This window comes from Crinia signifera, chromosome 3 (assembly GCF_055691185.1).
Source record: "Crinia signifera chromosome 3, ASM5569118v1, whole genome shotgun sequence".
Classification (NCBI taxonomy): domain Eukaryota; kingdom Metazoa; phylum Chordata; class Amphibia; order Anura; family Myobatrachidae; genus Crinia; species Crinia signifera.
In genome coordinates, this window is record NC_139219.1 from 312,641,530 (window position 1) to 312,665,994 (window position 24,465).

The window sequence follows — 24,465 nt, forward strand, 5'->3', positions numbered from 1 at the left end:
CGGCGCCTGGCTCCTGCCCTGCTCGCCCGGTCCCTGCCGCCAAGCGTCACGGGCGGTGGGACTAGGCGGCGGGCTGACACTCTGACCTCCTGACCTCCTCTCTCTGAATTGCTGCTGCTGCCCGGTCCTGCTTCCGGGCAGCGCAGCGTGAGTGTCAGCGGCGCTGTCCCGTACAGCGCAGCGGCAGTTCGGCACTGTCTGTGTGTGACTGAGCAGGGAGAAGGAGAAGCAAGTGGTGATGGAGCCACCCTCCCCTCTCCCCTCTGACCTCTGATGGCACCGGGGCTCGACAGGATTCAGGAGGACCCATGCTGCTGCGCTGCCAGCACTGTGCGCTGCGGTAGACATGGGAGGCAGCTGGGACTGTCTGCAGTAGCTTAGACCCAGCGCCGACAAGGAAGACCTTCCTTCAATGTTGAAGGTACTGTAAACTGCAGCAGTGCACTTATGTTTAAGGGAGAGGGGATGTGGAGCAGCATGTATTGTACTGAGGTGGTGTGGGGGAGGATGACAAGAGGTATAAAGTGCACTCCCTCCCCCGCTCTCCATCTAACCTCTCATATTTTTGTGTCTCCAATCCTACTCACGGCCTTCCATTGCTCTCTTTGTGAATCTCTCTGGCTTCTGCTGCTGCCCTGGCCTGCTGTGTTGTATATATCTATATATATATATATATATATATATATATTTATTTACAGCTGTCAGCATGTTATATAGCGCAGACGATTCTGTTACAGTGTCTTATATAGCGCAGCAGATTCCGTTACAGCGTCTTATATAGCGCAGCAGATTCCGTTACAGCGTCTTATATAGCGCAGCAGATTCCGTTACAGTGTCTTATATAGTGCAGCAGATTCCATTACAGTGTCTTATATAGGGCAGCAGATTACGTTACAGCGTCTTATATAGCGCAGCAGATTACGTTACAGCGTCTTATATAGCGCAGCAGATTCCGTTACAGTGTCTTATATAGCGCAGCAGATTCCGTTACAGTGTCTTATATAGTGCAGCAGATTCCGTTACAGTGTCTTATATAGTGCAGCAGATTCCATTACAGTGTCTTATATAGGGCAGCAGATTACGTTACAGCGTCTTATATAGCGCAGCAGATTACGTTACAGCGTCTTATATAGCGCAGCAGATTCCGTTACAGTGTCTTATATAGCGCAGCAGATTCCGTTACAGTGTCCTATATAGCGCAGCAGATTCCGTTACAGTGTCTTATATAACGCAGCAGATTCCATTACAGTGTCTTATATAGGGCAGCAGATTACGTTACAGCGTCTTATATAGCGCAGCAGATTCTGTTAGTGTCTTATATAGCGCAGCAGATTCCGTTACAGCGTCTTATATAGTGCAGTAGATTCCGTTACAGTGTCTTATATAGCGCAGCAGATTCCGTTACAGTGTCTTATATAGCGCAGCAGATTCCGTTACAGTGTCTTATATAGCGCAGCAGATTCCGTTACAGTGTCTTATATAGCGCAGCAGATTCCGTTACAGTGTCTTATATAGTGCAGTAGATTCCGTTACAGCATCTTATATAGTGCAGTAGATTCCGTTACAGCGTCTTATATAGTGCAGTAGATTCCGTTACAGTGTCTTATATAGCGCAGCAGATTCCGTTACAGTGTCTTATATAGTGCAGTAGATTCTGTTACAGTGTCTTATATAGTGCAGTAGATTCCGTTACAGTGTCTTATATATTTCAAATGTAACATGCCAACTCATGTTAGCCACGCCCCCAATTCATTACCGGGAGAGGGGGGGGGGGGGGGCGAAATATGCCCTTGCTCCGGGCACCATGGCACCTAGCTACACCGCTGCTACTATCCAAGTGGGCATGGAGTTGGATATAAACCTGTGGCGAGTGTAGCGAGCCACCGAGCCCGAAGCGTGGCGAGCGAAGCGAGCCCCGCGAGGGGACGGTATTCTGTGTCCCCTCGCGGGGCTCGCTACGCTCGCCACGCTTCGGGCTCGGTGGCTCGCTACGCTCGCCACAGGTTTATATCCAACTCCATGCCCACTTGGATAGTAGGGGTATGAAAAGGACCCCTTTTCCCATTGAATTCCATGTTAAAATGGACTCAGTCCATTTTAACATTGATTCCTATGGAAAAATCGGGTCATCGCATCGCATCGCATCCGATGGTCGCATGCGATGCGATGCGATGTGCCCGATCCGACCCGATTTAGAAATCGGGCGCCCAGTTAACTCACAAGTACCCAGTCCCCCCCCCTGGGGCAAGGTGACATGAGGGAGATTGCTAGACTAATGAGGGAGAGAGGAAGATTGCTGCTATGTCAGGGAGTCTCCTTCAGAATGCAGGAGGGTAGGCAACTATGGATTAGCCTTATAAAGACCCATACTGGGCCTAAAGGATGTTGAACCCTCCCTATCTTCATCCATCCACCCCAAGACCCTATACCGGTTCTTATAAAGAGCCCAATAGCTCACAGCAGAACCAGCATATCTTCTTGGGTTTTAAAACACATTTGTCAGAAACCTGGGGGAAATATACAGTACCTGCCTTCCATCACTATACCAGCGACACTGTCACAATACACAAAGGGCCTGATTCTGGTTCACTTGCAAAAGCAAACTCTCTAATGGACAAAACCATGTGCACTGCAGGTGGGGCAGATGTAACATGTGCAGAGAGAGTTATACCCCTTTTACACCGCCGAAAAATCCGGGTCAGCGGCAGGTCAGACCCGGATCTTCGGCGGTGTTAATCCCTAACGCCGTGTCCCTTTACACGGGACTTCTACCCAGGTCCTGACCTGGGTAGAACACGGCTAGGACCTGGGTAGAGGGCAGTGTAAATGGGAACGCCGGGTCGGATGCCCCGGCTCCCATTTACATGAATGCGGAACGTCCAACCTGCGGACCGCAGCGTCCGCAGGTTGGACGGGTTGTCAGCCTGACACTGACAGCCGGCGCTGCTGTCTGCTATATTATGCAGACAGCAGTGGCGGCGGGGGAGGGAGGTGAGCGGATGCCTGTGTGCGGCATCCATTCACCTCCTGTGCGACGGCGGGGGGAGTGTGCGCGGGGACTGGGGGCAGCCTAGCAGCTTACCTTAGTGCTGGGCTGCCCCCAGCAGCGTTCCGGTCCGGCGGCGGCACGCGGCGGTGATTGGCGCTTGGAGATGACATCGCGCTGTCATCTCCAAGCTCCGGGGGGGGTCATCTCCAAGCTCCGGGGGGGGGGTCATCTCCAAGCTCCGGGGGCGCGGGTGCGGGTCGGGCTGTCCGCCCGGTGTAAATGGCACCAAATTTAGTGAATTATTTTGTTTCTGTGCAGGGTAAATACTGACTGTTGTATTTTTACACTGCAATAAAGATATCAGTTTGAAGTACAAACCCCACCCAAATCTAACTCTCTCTGCACATGTTACATCTGCCCCACCTGCAGTGCACATGGTTTTGTCCATTAAAGAGAGAATTTGCTTTTGCGAGTGAACCAGAATCAGACCCATAAGCGCTGTATTCCAAATAATCACCCCGGATCAAAACATATATAGCACTAAAGTGTATTGCTCCAAAGAGACACACCAGAGAAACCAGATACTGGGGGAAATGTACTAAGATGGGAGTTCTAGTTCACATGGGATGTTGCTATGGGCAACCAATCAGACACTATCTATTATCTTCCATAATGTGCTAAATAAATAAGAACTAGATTCAGATTGGTTGCCCTTGGCAACATCCCATGTGAAACAGAAGTCCCATCTTAGTACATTCCGCCCACTTTGTCAATGTATTATCTAAATGGAAACATAATAAGAATACATAGTTACAAGACCGCACAGCATCGTTCCCAAAAAGAGAAAAGGGATACGGTTGGTTGTTCGACCTAAAGATGGTAGACAGTCATTAGGTCGACACCACTAGGTCGACATACTGGAAGGTCCACAGGTGTCTAGGTCGACGTTGCACAAGGTCGACAGGTGGTTAGGTCGACACAAGCATTAGGTCGACATGGTCTAGGTCGACAGTCAAAAGGTTGACATGAGATTTTCACTGTTTTTTGAGCCGACATGTGCCGACAGGCGGTATTTCATGCCCTACCATCTTCAAGGGCGTGGTGGGAGAATAAAATAGTGTGCGAGGGGACTCGGTGCACTTCAAACTGTGTCCATGTCGACATTTGGGTCAAATAACAGTGAAAACCCAAATGCAGACCTTTTGACTGTCGACCTAGACCATGTTGACCTAATGCTTGTGCCGACCTAATGACCTGTCCACCTTAACCCATGTCGACCTTGACCCATGTCAACCTTGACCCATGTCTACATATCCCCATGTCGACCTATCCCTATGACGACCTAAAGGTGTTGACTTAATGATTGTCGACTAACTTGCTGTAGACCCAATGACCGTATCCCGGAATACATAGGATTTAAAATGGAAAAAAGGAGAAAAATAACAAGACTCTGAGAAGGGCCTCGGCGGTCTTTAATAATACTCAAAAGAAGCACAAAATAAACTAAACCCATCAAGGCACAAGTTTAATCACCTTTCCTTTTCTTACTGCACTTTCTTTGTTTTAAAAAAACTCTTTAAAGTGTTCAAGAATAAAAGCTATGTTTTACATATCAATAATAAAAATGAGCTGTAACTGGATACAGAAAGTGGTATTTAGAGTGTTTCCCTACTTTCCCTCTTTTCTTATTGGTACAATATAATAATTAGAGAAGGGTAGCACCTTCACTTATATCATACAGGGAGAACAAATATCAAATATCACCCAGTACAAAAGGAGCACTCTGTGCGAAATCACCAACACCTCTCTTCCAAAGTACACGTTATGTAGGGTACACGCCGGAACGATCATAATCGTGAAACAATCATACGATGGTCGCACGATCTGTTGGAGCACACGATCTGTTCGCAAACTGCAACCGATCTGATTCCGATCTGTAACCAGTTATAGGGATCGTTTTCAAATCCTGACTGCTGCAGGTGGGATCTGCAAAAGCACCAAACGACCAGCAGGGGACGCGCATCGGATCCAAAGCGAATCTAAAACATGCCAAAACATGCTCGATTTACATACAATCGGTGGAGATTGTATAAAAACTGGGGGAATAGAGGCCAAATCGTTCTGGTGTGTACCCAGCATTAGTATAACCCTAAAAGGAACCTGGGGCGGATTGAATTGGGCCCTATGCAGTGCTAGATTCCCACCCAGTTATAGTTCTCGCTGTCTCACTGGGAATACTATAATATACAATGATATAAAATAATATAATGTGGGGCATAGAGGCTGATGTCCCCCCCCCCCCCCCCACACACACACACACCTGCCCCCTCTCCATCCCCTACCCATGCGAACACATCGGCGAGTGTGATACTCGCTGAAGGCATTCACACAGGGGGTCTGCAAATACGCACCATCAGAACGGGACTGAATTCGCCCCGTTCAGAGCCACAAGAATCAGGCCCTATGTGCGCCATCTGTATGTAGGTGATTAACCGTCCCATTCGATTGACCTGTGATGCAATATCCATACAGGTGAAATGTATATTCCGACATAATAAGGCTACTGAGATGATGTTAGTCTGAGAGGCTTCAGTGTGGGGCAGAACAATGACAGGCAGGAAAGTCTTGTCTATAGTTACTGTAATTGTGACTCGTTTACATGAAGAGCTAACAATCCACAGTAACAATGCAGGCTGGGCCCCACAACCCATTCACACCATGTCCAATCACAATAGAGTCTTCACACATGAATTTGCATTGCAGTAGACATATCTTACAATTCCATGATACCAGGCCTGGGAGTGACCGTCACCTCAGGCTGAGCTCACCCATAAAAGACAGGTGTAGCCCCTTCCTCTCACACACTCACTCCTTGTATACCGAACACCAGAGCTGTCCCTGACTCCAACACAAGGCTCTGTGGAGAGGGACCTCTAGGAGCTGGACTTCCCCCTCACCGTATTGGACTACAGCTGTTGTGTGACCCACAGGGGAAGCTTCTTATCTGGAAGCTCAATGTCCAGCTGACTTCCCTTTAACTAACATCTGAATTTATAAATATCCAGGGAGTAGACAACATGTCCAAAATGCAGGTGATTCATGCTTTGAAAACAGAAGAGGTTTCTGACATCTACCAGGTCATCAAGAGGTTGGGTCAGGGGAGCTTTGGGAAGGTCCTGCTTGCCCAAGACAAGAATACAGGTATGTACAGTAAGCAATCAGACTATAGGCTGGTGGTCATGGACTGCCGGTTGTTGCATCAAAGTTTGTTTGTTTGAAGTACTGTCTAGAAAGATATTTGACATTTTCTTTTCTCTTGTGCTTAGGAGAACCCGTGGCCATTAAGCTGGTGAGGAAGGACAGGATCACGCTCAACGACTTTGTCAAAGAACTTTCCATATCAATTTCTCTCTCTGGCTACCATGGGATCATAGCCACCTACCCGATGTTCTATAACACCATGGACTACTACATCATGACCCAGGAGCTGGCGACAGCAGGGACCCTCCATCACCTTATCAAACCAAAGGTAAGAGGGACCAGTGCAATATTCAGAGCAAATCTTCCATATTGTCACACGGGGGTTATTCTAGTTCACACTTTCTGACAAATTCCTTCTTAGATGGACAAAACCATGTGCACTGCAGGTGGGGCAGATGTTACTTGTGCAGAGAGAGTTAGATTTGGGTGGGGTTTTACTTCAAAGTAAGATCTATATTGCAGTGTAAAAATAAAGCAGCCAGTATTTACCCTGCACAGAAACAAAATATCTCACACAAATGTAACTTTCTCTGCACATGTTACATCTGCCCCACCTGCAGTGCACATGGTTTTGTCCATCTAAGAAGGATTTTGTCAGAAAGAGTGAACTAGAATAAGGCCCACAGTGCCAAAGTCTACGTAAAACTTGCATAATCCAATTTTATTCATAATGGCCCTAGCCTTAATCAAAAAAGTTGCTGATATATATGTATAAAACAGAACGTATGTCCAGACACGGTCATTAACGTTAGAGCTGAATTACAATTAAATCAGGCAAAAATTAAGTTTGCAGCAGAACGCGTCATGTTGCGGATGTTGTAGGACTGAGGCAGTCCTTCCTCCTCCATAACATAGCTAACTCTCCCAGAATTCCTTGTCTCAATCCTAGAACTGACACTATAGGACAGGCATGTCCAAACTATGGCCCTCCAGCTGTTGTGAAACTACACATCCCAGCATGCCTTGCCACAGTTTTAGCATTTCCTAATAGCAAAACTGTGGCAAGGCATTATGGGACTTGTAGTTTCACAACAGCTGGAGGGCCATAGTTTGGACATGCCTGCTATAGGAGATGACACCTTCTGATGTATTGCGTGGTTGGGGTGGGACTGGGAAAATCAGAAGTCAATTGCCACCAACTAAATGTGCATCATTTCAAACTGCAACAAGTGAAAAAAAAAAAATTGCTCGACTTTAATGTCTAATTATTTTCTCCTCCTCATTGCGCGTTATTATAGTCTTAAAATATATTGTCCGGTGTCTCCTTTTCATCAGCGACCAGAGATGGTCGCTAATGAAAAGGAACCTCTGCTGGCGGTGCTGCAGAGGTAATTAGCTGGTCGCAGCGATTGGAAAGGGGCTGAAAACGGGAGCGCGCACCCGGCAATTTATCACTGTCATTTTACAGGCTGTGATTGAAAAATGACAGGTAGGAGCTGATTGGCTGGTTGTTTATCGCTCTCCACTCTATCACTTTTTGAAGCTTATTACATCTGGCCCTTAGTCTTCCAGTGTATACACTCAATATTGTTACCGATGTGCGCTCCTGCATCGTTAGCAACCATTGACATCTGCTGAACATGCAGGTCAGTTTGGTTATATAGGCAAACAAAGGTTACAGGCTGTGTTTTAACAATAACAGAATCTGATTGGTTGGTACTTTATCTGTTGCCACCTTTTACACCACTTCTGTTAACTGTGTTTTAGCTCATTTGTTTTTCCATCTTATATAATAAAAGGCTAATGCTGTTCCTCACCTCTACAGGGAGATTCAAGTGTTTTGCATGCAGTCAGCCACTAGATGGCACATGACTGAACAATTTAAGTATTGCTCCTTTGGGTGCGCAAAACCACCAGCACAGTGCCGTCTTCCCCATCGGACTTAATGGGCGGTTGCCCAGGGGTCCAAGGATCTTAGGGGACCACCCCAATGGGTAAGATGGCACTACCCCAGGGAGCTGCTGCGGCGGGTGACAGACAGTGTGGTCTGGGCAGCAGCGGCTGGAAGCTTGTAGCGCTGCGCTAATGTTTTTCCCAGGTGCCTCCGCTAATGTTCAGACGGCCCTGCACCAACATTGACTTTACTATTATGTTATTACGTCATATTTACTGGCTGGTAAATAGTTGTATTATATTTATTATGTTTTGTGTCTCGTTCTGGTACTTTTCTACTTTTACATGATCTAGGGACCTGATTCAGGCTCATCCGCTAAGCAGCGGTCTTTCGCTGCTTAGCAAGTAGGCTGAGGCCGCCCACCAGGCGAACAATCCCCCGACCCCCACCGCCTCGCGAATATATAGTATTCGCATGCCAGCGTATACCATCAAATGATTTTTTGAGGTGTCCGCAAATAAAAGTCAGTCTGGTCCGTGCTTTATTTACCTTGGAAATAGCCCCGCCCCTTGCAGGCTCCAACACGCCTGCGTTCGCATGGGGGTTCCCTCAGTTTTTCTGGGCGCACACCCCTTTTTTGTGGGCATGCCCAGGAAACGCCCCACACCCGGACTGCCCCATGCCCGCTCCCACTACCTGCCCAGATGTACTGTATGCGAACACAACAGCCCTGCGCATGCATATATTCACTGATACGCATGCACAGAATACGCATTTGGCCGCGCCAACGTGAATTACCCCCTATGTGTGCACAGTACTGGGGCCAGATGCAATAAGCTTCAAAAAGTGATAAAATGGAGAGTGATAAACAACCAACTAATCAGCTGCTGCCTGACAGTTTTTAAACACCTTCTGTGTCATGTCAGGTAGGAGCTGATTGGCTGGCTGTTTATCACTCTCCATTTTATCACTTTTTGAAGCTTAGTACATCTGGCCCTAATTATACAATAATATGTTGAGTATCTACAATAGGGATGGGGAACCTTCGGCCCTCCAGCTGTTGTTGAACTACACATCCCAGCATGCCCTGCTACAGTTTAGCAATTTTGCCATGCTAAACCTGTTGCAGGGCATGCTGGGATGTGTAGTTCAACAACAGCTGGAGAGCTGAAGGTTCCCCATCCCTGGTTTCCAGGTGCTTTTGTTGTTTCTTAGAATTGATCAAATCTGTTTTGTGCTATACTATAATAAATCAGTTTACACTTTACAGATTACAACAGTAACCAAAATGATATCAGAATAATACATATGACAATACATAGATTATTTGCAAGCATAATACAAAACAATACATATATTGTGATAAAAAAAATCTTGTTATAGTTGACCTTTAATTGGACAGTAAACTTTATAGTGGGTTCTTTGCTTTGTATGCGGGAAGGTAAATGGGGACAAGACTCTCCTGTTATGTTTTATCTTAGGATAAAGACAGTGAGATTGTATACACACAGCCGGTCTGCTGTGCTCCTGGCTGCTCAAAGTTCTCCCCTATAAACAAATGTTTGTTATTGGTTTATTTGGAAGGGGAGTGACGCAGGTGTACGACCTGGGGGAGGGGAGGGGGGGGGGGGTGTTCACTTATGATAATGGTGGTCTCTCAATTGAACTGTTTGTAGTCAGCACTGCCATGGGAGTATACAAAAGACTGTTGTGCAAAGTATTCCTCTACAGCAGACATGTCCAAACTATGGCCCTCCAGCTGTTGTGAAACTACAAGTCCCATCATGCCTTGCCACAGTTTTGCTATTAGGAGATGCTAAAACTACGGCAAGGCATGCTGGGATGTGTAGTTTCCCAACAGCTGGAGGGCCACAGTTTGGACAGGCCTGCTCTGCAGCTACATAAATCATTTACTAGTTAAAATCCTGTTAAAATGGGGGCTTCTGCAATGTACTTTCACTTTGAGCTGTGACAGTTTAAGCCCACAAACTCTCCGCCCCACGCCCACTCCCTCTCTGCTGCTACCACCAATCTCTTGTCTCATCGTACTCTCCTGTCTCCTCTTGCAGGTCGGCATTCCTGAGGACGCCGTAAAGCGCTGCGCGGCGCAGCTGTCCAGGGCCCTGGATTACATGCACGGTAGAGGATGGGTGCACATGGACCTGAAGCCTGACAACGTGTTCCTCATGGACAGAGACTGCTATAACGTCAAACTGGGCGACTTCGGCTTGACTCAGAAAGCGGGCAAACTCATGTCATCGCACTCACACATCATCCCATACATGTCCCCAGAGATGTGCGACTTGAAGCACGATCAGCGCCTGATGCTTTCTCCCAGCGTAGATACCTGGGCGCTTGGCGTTCTCCTGTACATTGCATTAACAGGATACAGCCCCTGGAAGGAAGCTGTGGAAAGAGACACGAGGTACCAGGCCTATGTCCACTGGCAGAAGCACCTAGACCAAGTTCCTCCACCAGTGTCCTGGCAGAAGTTTACAAGAGAAGCCTTAGAGATGTTTAACAAACTCCTCTCATGGAACTATACGGCCCGGCCGTCCATCCTCTGTGTGGTAAACTATCTCCGCTGTCCATGGACAGTGCCACACCTTTCCTGAGATGGTGCTGAGGTTGGAGGACAGGAAGTGGATGGGAGGACTACTAGAATTATGGAATCTAGAGACCTAGACAGCACACCATATGCCTTAAGGACCACGTTTGGGAACCACTGGTTTATTTGCATTGCTTACATGCTATTTGCAATCTACCCCATGGCACTATGGGTGGGATGTACCAGCCACTTAGTGCAGCCGCCTGGACTAACATATGACATTCATTCTTCAAAGTGCATCTCACCGACTATAGCTGCCATCTACAATGTGCTCCAGTGCCTGGACTTCCGTGTTGGATCTATCGAACAGTGCTGTGGAAAGAAGCCTACAGGCTTCTAAAGGGTACCGTCGGCTATAGCTGGCGATGCCCGCCGCATCGGATTCCCAGTAAGGGTGGGGGGGGGGGGGCTTTAGTTCATTCAGAAATGAGGAAAAAACATCAAAAATTTTAGTACATCCCACCCTAAAGCAGATTCCCAGATGATTTTTGGGAGAAAAGTGCTGATTGTATTTTACTATGTAAATGCTGCTTCATTATTTATTAATATCATTGTACAGATAGCCTGTCGTATTATATTTTACTTTAATAAAGTACTATTTTCTGTTCACGTTTAGTTGACCCTTAGTGTTTACTACTAACACTACAAAGCCGAATTTCAGGGCGTAATTCAGACACATACAGTACGATATATTACTATACTCTCCTGGGGCCAGATTCTCTAAGCTTCAAAAGTGATAAAACGGAGAGTGATAAACAGACCGTCAATCAGCTCCTGCCTGCCATGTCACAGACTGTGTTTGAAAAATGTCAGACAGGAGCTTATTGGCTGGCTGTTTATCACTCTCCATTTTATCACTTTTGAAGCTTAGAGAATCTGGCCCCTGGTGTAACCCTGGTGTATATACTACTATACTCTCCTGGTGTATATACTACTGGACTCTCCTGGTGTATATACTACTATACTCTCCTGGTGTATATACTACTGGACTCTCCTGGTGTAACCCTGGTGTGTATACTACTATACTCTCCTGGTGTATATACTACTATACTCTCCTGGTGTAACCCTGGTGTATATACTACTATACTCTCCTGGTGTAACCCTGGTGTATATACTACTATACTCTCCTGGTGTATATACTACTATACTCTCCTGGTGTATATACTACTATACTCTCCTGGTGTAACCCTGGTGTATATACTACTATACTCTCCTGGTGTATATACTACTATACTCTCCTGGTGTAACCCTGGTGTATACACTACTGTACTCTCCTGGTGTAACCCTGGTGTATATACTACTGTACTCTCCTGGTGTATATACTACTATACTCTTCTGGTGCATATACTACTGTACTCTCCTGGTGTATATACTACTGTACTCTCCTGGTGTATATACTACTATACTCTCCTGGTGTATATACTACTGTACTCTCCTGGTGTATATACTACTATACTCTCCTGGTGTATATACTACTATACTCTCCTGGTGTATATACTACTATACTCTCCTGGTGTAACCCTGGTGTATATACTACTGTACTCTCCTGGTGTATATACTACTGTACTCTCCTGGTGTATATACTACTATACTCTCCTGGTGTATATACTACTGTACTCTCCTGGTGTATATACTACTATACTCTCCTGGTGTATATACTACTATACTCTCCTGGTGTATATACTACTATACTCTCCTGGTGTAACCCTGGTGTATATACTACTGTACTCTCCTGGTGTATATACTACTGGACTCTCCTTGTGTAACCCTGGTGTATATACTACTATACTCTCCTGGTGTATATACTACTATACTCTCCTGGTGTATATACTACTATACTCTCCTGGTGTAACCCTGGTGTATATACTACTGTACTCTCCTGGTGTATATACTACTATACTCTCCTGGTGTAACCCTGGTGTATATACTACTGTACTCTCCTGGTGTATATACTACTGTACTCTCCTGGTGTATATACTACTATACTCTCCTAGTGTATATACTACTATACTCTCCTGGTGTATATACTACTGTACTCTCCTGGTGTATATACTACTATACTCTCCTGGTGTATATACTACTGTACTCTCCTGGTGTAACCCTGGTGTATATACTACTATACTCTCCTGGTGTAACCCTGGTGTATATACTACTATACTCTCCTGGTGTATATACTACTGTACTCTCCTGGTGTATATACTACTGTACTCTCCTGGTGTATATACTACTATACTCTCCTGGTGTAAATACTACTGTACTCTCCTGGTGTAACCCTGGTGTATATACTACTATACTCTCCTGGTGTATATACTACTATACTCTCCTGGTGTATATACTACTATACTCTCCTGGTGTAACCCTGGTGTATATACTACTATACTCTCCTGGTGTATATACTACTATACTCTCCTGGTGTAACCCTGGTGTATATACTACTATACTCTCCTGGTGTAACCCTGGTGTATATACTACTATACTCTCCTGGTGTAACCCTGGTGTATATACTACTATACTCTCCTGGTGTAACCCTGGTGTATATACTACTATACTCTCCTGGTGTAACCCTGGTGTATATACTACTATACTCTCCTGGTGTAACCCTGGTGTATATACTACTATACTCTCCTGCTGTAACCCTGGTGTATATACTACTATACTCTCCTGGTGTAACCCTGGTGTATATGCTACTATACTCCCCTGGTGTATATACTACTATTCTCTCCTGGTGTATATACCTACTATACTCTCCTGGTGTAACCCTGGTGTATATACTACTGTACTCTCCTGGTGTAACCCTGGTGTATATACTACTGTACTCTCCTGGTGTATATACTACTATACTCTCCTGGTGTAACCCTGGTGTATATACTACTATACTCTCCTGGTGTATATACACTACTATACTCTCCTGGTGTATATACTACTATACTCTCCTGGTGTAACCCTGGTGTATATACTACTATACTCTCCTGGTGTATATACTACTATACTCTCCTGGTGTATATACTACTGTACTCTCCTGGTGTATATACTACTAGACTCTTCTGGTGTAACCCAGGCCCATGTGCCACTGCTCTCTCCCGGTGTAACCCAGGCCCATGTGCCACTGCTCTCTCCCAGTGTAACCCAGGCCCATGTGCCACTGCTCTCTCCCGGTGTAACCCAGGCCCATGTGCCACTGCTCTCTCCCGGTGTAACCCAGGCCCATGTGCCACTGGGATTCGGTATGAAATCCCAATGGTCAAAATCCCAACAAGGTCAAAATACCGATATATAGAACGTACAGGTGAAAAAGTCAACATGACTTTCGGTCGACATGTTTTTTTTTTTTTTTTTTTTACAGTTTTTTGACCCAAATATCAACATGGACACAGTTGGAAGTGAACCGCAGCCCCTCGCAATGCTTCGGGCACGGTGCCTCGCTGCGCTCGACACACTATTTTATTCTCTCACCACACCCTAATGGATGGTAGGGCATGAAATACCGCCTGTCGGCACATGTCGGCTCAAAAAACAGTGAAAAAAACCCATGTCGACCTCACGACCTGTCAACAGTGAATATCTACACCTTCTCTGCACACACAATGCAGATGTAATTATTGCCTATTTATCTTCAACTTGTTACAGGCTGTGTTATAAACGGTTTGTAAAAAGATCCCTAAGTACCAGTTTGGGAGAGAGAGAAGTTACCAACCAACCAGCTACCAATCACTTTTCAAACACAGCCTGTAACATGGCAGCAAGAAGCTGATTGGCTGGTACTTTATCTCTCTCTCTCTCTTCAAAGCTTAGTATCTCTGATATCCCTTTCTTACCACACATATAGACCGGATCCAACCCGGGTTGTTGCCGGGTCGACCTGGGTCACGGTGCGGTGTGAAAGAGGCTTTTGAAAAATCTGTGTCCAGCTACCCGACCCGGGATAAAAGAAGAAGGGTTTTACCCAGGTGGGATCCAGGCAGTGTGAACCCGGGTCCCATTCACACTATAGGGAGGCGGCGGCAGTTTCAAGTGCTTTCTCCTCCCCCACCCGCCGTTCCGCCACGCCCTATGTGGGAGCTTCACCTCGCAAATGTCCGGACAGCCCAGTGTCCTAATTTCCAGGTGCACCCCGGCATTTGCGATGTGTAAGGGGTAGGAGTGTAACCAGTTTTGAAGAATGAGGAAATCGGTGCCCTGACCCTTTTGAGAAACCTACAATATAATTCAAATATTACCGGTTTCAAATATTTATTCAAATAAGTGCAATACAAATAATTACAAACATAACTTTTATTATACGGTTCCATATACAGGGTAACCGTTTATCAAGTATTGGTCTGGTTAGTTGTAGACTGCGCTAGTTTCTGTGTGACCTCTGCCAGTATCTTCTTCTCTATTGCGGTGGTATCGTATTCCTTCAGCATGTCAAACTGTACCCAGGGCTCAGCGGACTTCTCCGCTCTCTTTATGTGCTTCTCCAGGAGATAATGCTCAAACGGGATCCCTTTAATCTGGTGTTTGTCTTGCTCCCAGCGTTTGGACCAAGGTCGCGGCTTCATCCTGACTTGCAACTTACGGGGGAAAACAACAGGAGACAATAATACAATCGTTATAATGTTATTACACAAATCACGGGAACCCCTCTAATGATATCCCAACATACAGACGGCAAGGCAGATTCATTACACAACATAAGTATCCCTATGCCCACAATACACAATTTCTCTTTTATCGACTAATCGGTAAATATCGTTGTAACAAAAATAGATTAAGAGCTATATAATATATCAATAACAAAAATATTACATACCCCCCCACTAAATTGATTCCCCATTATAAAGGTCTACAGCAGGCCCGGCCAGTCTGTGGCTCGACAGCGGTTCTGAAACTACATATCCCAGCATACCCTGCTACAGTTTTAGCATTCTCTGAATAGCAAAACTGTCAGGCTATGCTGGGATTTGTAGTTCCACAACGGCTGGAGAGCCAAAGGGGAATGAAATCAGCAGATGCCCGCCAATGGCAACTAATTAGCTTTGAGGTACCAATTATGAAGTATATTTTAGAAAACGATAGCTAGAAGCCATTTGGTTGCTAAGGACAACTCTTTGCACTGTTTTGGCACTTTAACCCCTCATGGAAGATCATTTCCCAGCATACCCGCTCCTCGGGTGTGAGAGAACAATGGCTTGCCTGGCTAAGCAGGATATTTCATTGCCTGGGATTTGTAGTTCCACAGCGTATGGAGAACCTACAGCGTTTGGCCGCCATTACATTTTCTAAAGCACCTCTGTATTTCACACTCGCTGGATGCTCACCGTATTGACTGGGACCTCTGCTTCCCAGAAGGGGACTGCCTTCATATTGACATCCACTGTGCTGTACTCAGGAAGCGCGTCTCGCAGGTACAGCAGGTTCTTGTCTGGTCTCTTCTCCAGTTTCAGCACTTGTATCTCCTGGATTCGGGGACTGTACAGGTCGTATTTAAGCTCCACACCTGCAGAACGGAGTGAGAGCATACTTCAGAACACGCTGACCATCTGTACCTTTTATAACACGCTGTCCACTGGTGACATAGCAATGCTAGCCACAGTGCCACCGTGCCCTAATCAATGCAGAACACACGAGGATCACAGGCAACTGCACTTCAATTTTCCTGTACTAGTGACTGCGGTTGAAAAATTTCTGGCAGGGGCAAAAAAACATGGAGGGCAAAGTGCTAAGCGGTTCGAGGCATGGTGGTCAAATCATATGAGATCCCCTATTAGAAAGTTCCAACTACGATAGTCTCTGTATAAAACAAGTTACACAATAGCCCCCATTGTTTATTTTCTTTAATAAACCTTTGGATTATAAACTCTATAGCAGGCACGGCCAAACGATGGTCCTCCAGCTGTTGAGAAACTTTAAGTCCCATCATGCCTTGCCACAGTTTTGCTATTAGGAAATGCTAAACTATGGCAAGGCATGCTGGGATGTGTAGTTTCACAACAGCTGGAGGGCCACAGTTTGGCCAGATATAATGCGGTGCGAGTCCAGTGGCCAAGTAGGAAGCCGGATGAACTCAAAGGTTTTTTTTTTTTAAAAAGGGCAATCATTTACAAGGCAAAACTATGCCTTGTGAACCGCTGCTACTTTAAGATAAAACCTCCGGTCCTGCATTACATCCGGCCAATCGTCTGCTTCGAATTTTTAAAGTGACAGCGCTCCTATAAGAGTTTTAAAATAGTGTACAATAATGAATATACATAAAAATGCTGTATTCTGAACCTACCTTGCCCGTCAATAATATTTCGGAGCAAAAACGTGGCCCCTAGGCCTTTCCCCGATCTCTGTATGCATAGCCCTACGAATCGGTTGGGTTTTCCACTTGCATGAGGATCGGTCATGGTCACAGCAAGAATGCTGCCTGCAGAGCAAATGGGACAAAGCAAATACAAGGAGTTACTCGCCCACAAGTAATAAACCATCCGCTTTATACAGGCACAGATGGACTCTTCTCATATCTTGGAAGTAAACTTCAAACTGATCAGAAAATGCCCCTGATGGTAATTTAAAATGATCAATGGTTAATGCAGCAATATTAGAACAATAATTGCGTAATGACGACAAGTGCTGCCCGCGAGCACACAGGGCCTTCGACATGAACCCTAAGGAAACTTACAGCGAAATTTGGATTGGGGTCACGTTCGTTGGCGCTTATGTCTCTTGCATTTAGGGGTCCAGTCAAAGTAAATTTGGACTGCAAATTGGCCTGTGGACAACTTCCGGTCCCGGCATACATGTCCGGGAAGGGACCTTTGATATTTAACACGTACCATTGGGAACTTCCGGACGCAGCAAATCGATGACGTCATATCTAGCAGAAGTAGTTCGCCAGAAGACCGAGGGAAAGCGCAGGCACCAGTTTCAATTGCGGACAATTAAAGCAGGTATTTATAGAGCCCCCGGAGCCTGATGTCACCAAGCCTCTGATGAAGGACAACACATCAGAAATGCATTAGGCTGGTGACTGACTGTAACCAGGGGAATACAAGGAGGACTTATAAGACGCTACTGGTAAGTGGAGGGTTGTGGAGCCGGCGCCCTCTACCACACTACCCACTGTCTACATCTGGGACTGTACGTGGAAGGAACATGGGCGTACCCCAGGAGGATTCCACCATTGGTGCGGATATACTTCTTTTTATATGTTTTCAATGTGAGACTGATAAATTGCTTTGGGACTAAGAGCCTGATTCAGGACGGCTCGCTAAGCAGTGTATTTTTGCTGCCTGGTAAACACCCCACCCACTGTCCGAACGCCTAGGGGAAATACCCTGTATGGACATAATACCCTGCAAGTTGCAAGCTGTGTGGGACTTGAAGCCCAATTCAGACCATTTTCGCAGATCATGTGTGCTTAGGCAAAACACTTAAACTGCGATCCTAGTTTAAGTTCCCACAGGGGGGCAATGATGCCGCATTGGAGGGATGTAACAGGATTTCTGAGAGAGGACCAGAAAGTGCAGGTAGGTCTGTGCTGCTACAGTTGAGGGCCTCAGAGGCTTCATGACATCACACTCAACCGCTGGGACCTTAACTATGACCAGGCTGCGCAGCCAGGGAGCTGCCAGTCATATGCAAGCACTTTGCTGGGCGGTACCCCCCTCCGCAATCCCCGGGGGTTGCAGGGTCGAAATTTCGCAGAACTTCAATCAGGTCAGCATCAGACCCAGGTTAGTTTTGCAGTGTAAATACCATGGTCAGGCTCACTTCCTGCAGGCCTGTACAATGTCACCCCATGATTGGGCTGAACGAAAAAAATAAAAGCCAGTAATTCAATTTGCATGGAACTAGTGAGCCAGAACCTGTGCGTGGCCAGAGCAGTCAGAAATGATAGACCAGGCATGTCCAAACTGTGGCCCTCCAGATATTGTGAAACTACACATCCCAGCATGCCCTGCCTTGTTTTAGAATTCCCTAATAGCAAAGCTGTGGCAAGGCATGATGGGACTTGTAGTTTCGCAACAGCTGGAGGGCCATAGTTTGGACATGTCTGCTTTACCTCATTGGAAAGCTGAAAGAACACCTCAGAACCCAATGAAAAAGCTATATCCCCATGGCAAAAAACATGGGCCTACCTGCATAAGGACAGTTTGACTGCTTATATAATCATCTCTATCATTTATTTACCTTTTTAATCCGTACTAGGAAAATAATGTGATGCTAATGCCAATTCCTCTTTGCCTCTTATTACGAAGAGATCAATAACAGAGACCTATCGCTATTTTGACGTTAAATTGTGTGATTCCAGCTTTACGATAATTACAAAGATCTGAACAGAAATAAAACTCCCATAAAAGGAAGCCATTCCCCCCTTTTTGAACATGCAAGTGTCCTGATTTAACACAGTTGGAAGGTACGCCTGGGTCATATTTGCATATTATATTTGTACAGAGATGGTTTTCTTGCTAACAACAGGAGATCTAACCAAATATCGCACCTACGTAGAACTCCGGAATGCTGATCACTTTTCGTCTTTCAATCATATCTTGCCTTTCAATGTAAAACTTCATTGGGTCTTTCCTGCATCGCGGGGGAATGAACTCTGGGCTCAGGAACCTGTATTGGGGGGGGGGAAAAAAAGTATTTAAACTGTAAATAAAATAAGTGATTCATGGATTTAACAGTATTATTAACCCTCAGTAAGTGGTTCTTGGAAAAGGGGGATTATAGGAAAAAAGTTAAGAGCAACCATTGCAAACACACTTAAGGCCCATAAACACACACACTGGGCAATTCTGAGCTGAAAGCAGATCACTTTTACCGTTTGAGCTTCTTTCAGTACAATAGCCGCCCTGTCACTCATCTGCCAACATCGCCATCCACCCTGTCACTCATCTGCTGGTATTACCAGCAGATGAGGGACAGGACGGATGGCTTTCCATAGCATCCTGCTATGGAAAGCCGGCCACCCCTGGGAAAATTGCTTGGACAGGAGAAAAATCACTCAGTGATTTCCCCCCATCACCGCTGTGCATAAACGCTTGGCAAAACGCCGAGTGTATGGATCTTTACTGACACGAAGTAGAACCCACTAAACCTATGGACAGCCCAAAAACACGTGAGGGCACAGAGGGGCGGCTCTGGGGAGCGGACGCGCTGCCTGGCCATCTGCTCTCACCCTATGTACTAATATAGAGCGGTCCCCGGAGTCCTGTCACCTCTGCTGCTTTCACCAGTGTATTACAGGGGCATCCAGTGTGGTCAGTGATGCTCTAGAACCGCATTCCACTGCCTGTACCTGCCATGACAGCATACCGTCCTCACATACAGCAGCTCCCTCCATCCCCCTCCCAAATCCCTGTGCTGTCCTGTCTCCTCCATTTACCAGCTGACCTCTCTCCATTCTTTCTAGGGCTGCCTGCTCAGTGCGTACCCCATCTTTATAGCAGCCGGCAGGGTAACTATGGACAGATACGGCAAAGTGGCTTGGTAGTCGCTTTCCCCATCTTTATAGCAGTTTGCCGTATATGTCCATATGGGATGCAGTTACAATCCCGGCGGTCAGGATCCCGACCGCCGGAATCCCGACCGCCGAAATGCCGACACATTCTCCCTCCGTGGGTGTCCACGACACCCCTGGAGGGAGAATAAATTAGTGTGCCGAGCGTAGCGAGGCACCGGGCCCGCTGCGTGGCGGGCCCGCGTCCCCCCCTTGTCGGCATTTCGGCGTCGGGATTCTGAACGCCGGGATTCAATACTGAATCCGTCCATATGCCCATAAACATGGGGAGAGGTGAATGCTTCTTGTGCTGTAGGAGAGATCATGCAGCTTTGGCAGTATAGTCACAAGAACAGCCATCATATCGATCGAATGTGCGTACACACTGCACTTTTGTTCCGATATGGGCCCGTCCTGTCGGATGAAAATTAAACAGCAAAGAACCTTTGACTGACCGAGTATTGATGGACAAGACCGTTTTTGGCCGTTATCGATCGTACAGAGGGAGTTGGGACAGCGTACACACCTATACAATTGAACGGCCGTCCGCCCAGAACGGAAGAACGGCCCGACGATTGTATATATGTGTACCCAGCTTAAGCCTCTACCACCTCTGATTGGATGCTACTCCACTTATCCACTATCCCAATCATTTGCAAAACATCAACACAGAGAAAGTAGAGACACCTTTTCTGAGATCCCTCCGGGCCGTCCTTTGGAGCAATAATCGGCTTGACAGGTGGTGTGAACTTTGGTGGCTCACCATCAGTAAGGAGTCTGGCAGGGGTCACAAACCCTTTGATTAAAGAGAGGAAACAGATTATTTTACACATTTAATCTAGAAATTAGTTCTGGGAGAGATACATTGGTCTGGTTTTGGCCCAAATAAGACTGAAAGCTTGGAATCCGTTACTGCATCAGCCACGCTACATCAGTTGGTAACAATTCAATGAGTATCATACAGACTAGGGGTAATAACCTTCTGTGAGCCATAATGTTGCTCTCAGATGCTTGCTGTCCTTCAACGTGGCACTGTGCGGGTAGTGGGAAGTACTGCAACAGATTGCTATTACTACTACTATTACCTGGAGCCAATCCATCAAAGCAACGCCGCAGAGAAACATACTACCCCCAATACATGATCAACAAAAATTTCTGACATGAATAACCATTCTTGAAAGGACAATTAAAAATATAAATAGTGGTAAGTCTTGTGGTGTCACATGACCATAGTGTAGAGGTAGCCAACAGGCTGCCCCCCATCTTTTGTGGAACTACAGTTTCCAGAATACCCTACAATAGCTTTAACACTGTGTGTGTGTGTGTGTGTGTGTGTGTGTGTGTGTGTGTGTGTGTGTGTGTGTGTGTATATATATATATATATATATATATATATATATATATATATATATACACACACACAAACACTCATATAACTGGCAGGTTAAACTGCAGAATGACACTGTATACCGCACACCCAATCCAATGTTGTCCCTCCTCTGTGTCCTCACCTGTCCGGTACCGAGCCAGGAACAGTGACCTCCTGCCGGCCGCCGCCATGTCTGCTCCGGGCACGAACGATGCACATGCATTGCACATAACAGACATGCGCAGTGAACGACGCTACGGAAGGCCGCTGCAGACAGAACAGTTACAGACGCGAAGCGGTGGACTAGTAAGTACGGTGTGCCACTGCCAAATTCTCCACTGTAATAATGTCCCTGTATAACTTGCTGCACTGGTTATTTATCTGTATGTACCAATGTACCTATATTTACCTGCATTCAGTATCACGTGACATGGTTATATGCAGGGGGAAGGGGAGTTATATACTAATCGTTGGAGAAAGATAAAGTGGACTGGAGAGATAAAGTATCAACCAACAAGCTCCTGTCAATTTTCAAACTCAGCATGTAGTAATATGGCAGTGGCTGGTACTTTATCTCTCCATTTAATCTTTCTTCAAGGATATTAGTACATAAACCCCAAGGTCATAGTAACTTACCTAACCTCCTGGAATGGCCGGTAGGATCCCGAAAATCAGGTCCCACTCCCAGCGCCCCCGGAAGGGTGGGCACACCTCCCGCATTTAGCGGGGACACTGCATCAGCCCTCTCACTCCTTCCCACTTGCCTCTCAAATACCGGCATTTGCGGCTCTTTGGGGAGGGGCTACAATTAAGTAAATAACATAATTTAGTACCACCCCCTCCCCGAAGAGCCGCAGATCACAGCATTTACAGGAAAGGGGGCGGGGCTTAATGATGGCTTCTCCCGGAGAGGGGAGGCTGCTGCTGTGAAACTACACAAGTAACTACCTTACTGTTGTCAGGAACTGCTTCTCTGTCCCCGGTGTCCCTGGCAAGCCTACTCAGCACCATTCTCACACCACCGGCGCCAGCATGATCCCCTCTCTTTGGCGGAGAGGAGATCATTCTGGCGCTGGCGGATAGGCCTTCCATCTGTTTGACATGCAATGAGACGCTCCTGCATCTTAGTAGCTATTACGGCAGGGTACAGCAACCCTGCCTACAGGGTTAGGGGTTCTGTAGCGCCTTTTGAAACCCCCACTATCCACGGCAGCCGGAAGCATGGCGAGCACAGCGTGCCCCACGAGGGGACACATTACGCGTCCTCCCGACTTTTTCTTACCCCCACTATCCACGTCGGCGTGGAGTCAATTTTATATAGTGTGGCGAGCGCACCGAGCCCGAAGCGTGGCGAGCGGACGCGGATTACCTTACATGCGCTCGCCACGTTTCGGGTTCGCTGCGCTCACCACACTATAAGAAATCAACTCCACGCCGACGTGGATAGTGGGGGTATGAAAATGTCGGGAGGACGCGTAACGCATGCACTCGCCACGCTTCGGACTGCCCTGGATAGTGGGGGTTTCAAAAGGCGCTACGGAACCCCTAACCCTGTAGGCAGGGTTGCTGTACCTTGCTGTAATACCTACTCAGACGCAGGAGCATGTCATTGCTGGAGCGTCTGAGACGATCCTGCGTGTCAAGCAGATGGAGCGCCTCTCCGCCGGCGCCAGCATGATCCCCTCTCCGCCAAAGAGAGGGGATCACGCTGGCGCCGGCGGTGTGAGAGAGGTGCTGAGTAGGCTTGCCAGGGACGCCGGGGACATAGATGCAGTTCCCGGCAACAGTACGGTAGTTACTTCGGTAGTTTCATGGCGGCAGCCTACGCTGATAACGTAGCTTAGGATGCCGCCATGAAACTACACAAGTAAGGCGTAGATTCAAATGTAGCGTAAGCTGCCGCCGTGAAACTACACAAGTACCTAAAGTTCTACTTTTCTATGTGTGTGTGTTTTATTTTAACATTCTTTTTACAGGTGGACTACAAGTCCCAGTGGGCCCATTAATGCCCCGCATGCTGGGACTTGTGGTTCCCCAAGTCCCAGCATGCAGGGGAGGCCTGCAGGCACTTGTAGTTCACCTGTATAAAGCAATGTGATGTATGATTGTTTTAACCCTATCAGGCTGGGGTCCAATGGCCAGGGACGCCAGTGACAGCGCCGGGCTTCAGCCCTGGACAGGTGAAGCCTGGGGGGGGGGACCCCTTTGTTGGGGGGGTCCTCCCACAGGTACCCCGTCCAAGGCTGACCAGCCACGGTTCTCATGGTACGGTCGGGGGACCTTATGTAAAAAGTGTCCCCTGGCTGTGGCATGACACCGCGGGCTGTTGGAGCCCAGTGCTGGTTTCAAAATACGGGGGACCCCCAGATTTTTTGTCCCCCCTATTTTTGGAACCAGGACCGATCCAAGAGCCTGGGGCTGGTGTCAGAAATACGGTGTACCCCTACACTTTTTGTCCCCCGTATTTTTGGAACCAGGTCCGGCTCAATGAGCCCGGGGCTGGTTATGCTCTGGAGGGGGGACATCACACCATTTAAAAAAAAAAAAATTAACTTTTACACATTGTTTAAGCCAGGACCATGCACAGATCTCAATGATCTGTGCATGATTCTGGCAAATTCGCCTGTCAGAACCTGGTCTGCATGTGTGGCGATTTTATTTATTTTTTTAAATAGTTTTTATTGACAGAAAAGATAAAAACTATTTAAAAAAAAAAAAAATCGCCACACATGCAGACCAGGTTCTGACATGTAAATGTGTGGCGATTTTTAGTGCCATTTTCCAGTTTTTGCATCTCATTAAATATGGGAATTGTATACTTTGCAATGCAAAAACATTTGGATGCGAGTTCCGGCGATACTAAAAATCGCAGAATGTGCGATTTCGCAGCAAAATCTGCGTTTTTTGCCATTTTTCGCATCTCATTAAATATGTG

General features: G+C 46.7%; 3 protein-coding genes across 5 annotated transcripts in view; 2 read left to right on the plus strand and 1 right to left on the minus strand.

The window, feature by feature from the left end:
• The first annotated feature begins 5,382 nt into the window (after positions 1–5,382).
• On the plus strand, positions 5,383–11,087 carry LOC146062789 (serine/threonine-protein kinase SBK1-like). Its single transcript, XM_083174803.1, has 3 exons — positions 5,383–6,190; positions 6,316–6,518; positions 10,154–11,087. Exons 1-3 carry the CDS (start codon positions 6,067–6,069, stop codon positions 10,697–10,699), a joined length of 873 nt encoding a protein of 290 aa, XP_083030929.1. The 5' UTR covers positions 5,383–6,066; the 3' UTR covers positions 10,700–11,087.
• A 3,859-nt stretch (positions 11,088–14,946) lies between these two features.
• On the minus strand, positions 14,947–22,326 carry MRPL19 (mitochondrial ribosomal protein L19). Of its 2 annotated transcripts, none has more exons than XM_083178653.1 (6): positions 22,167–22,326; positions 20,849–20,957; positions 19,160–19,278; positions 16,949–17,083; positions 15,993–16,171; positions 14,947–15,245 (listed from the first exon to the last, which is right to left on the minus strand). In XM_083178653.1, exons 1-6 carry the CDS (start codon positions 22,309–22,311, stop codon positions 15,000–15,002), a joined length of 933 nt encoding a protein of 310 aa, XP_083034779.1. In that variant the 5' UTR covers positions 22,312–22,326; the 3' UTR covers positions 14,947–14,999. The 2 variants fall into 2 exon arrangements, with proteins under 2 accessions (XP_083034779.1, XP_083034780.1); XM_083178654.1 differs by lacking the exon at positions 22,167–22,326 and adding an exon at positions 21,673–21,789.
• EVA1A (eva-1 homolog A, regulator of programmed cell death) overlaps positions 21,737–24,465 on the plus strand; it is a 313,736-nt gene continuing 311,007 nt past the window's right edge. The window contains exon 1 of one of the 2 annotated variants that reach the window (XM_083178648.1): positions 21,737–21,836. The gene's annotated coding sequence lies outside the window, so the exon portion shown is untranslated. The remainder of the gene's footprint in view (positions 21,837–24,465) is intronic. The other variant, XM_083178647.1, reaches the window with a different exon arrangement.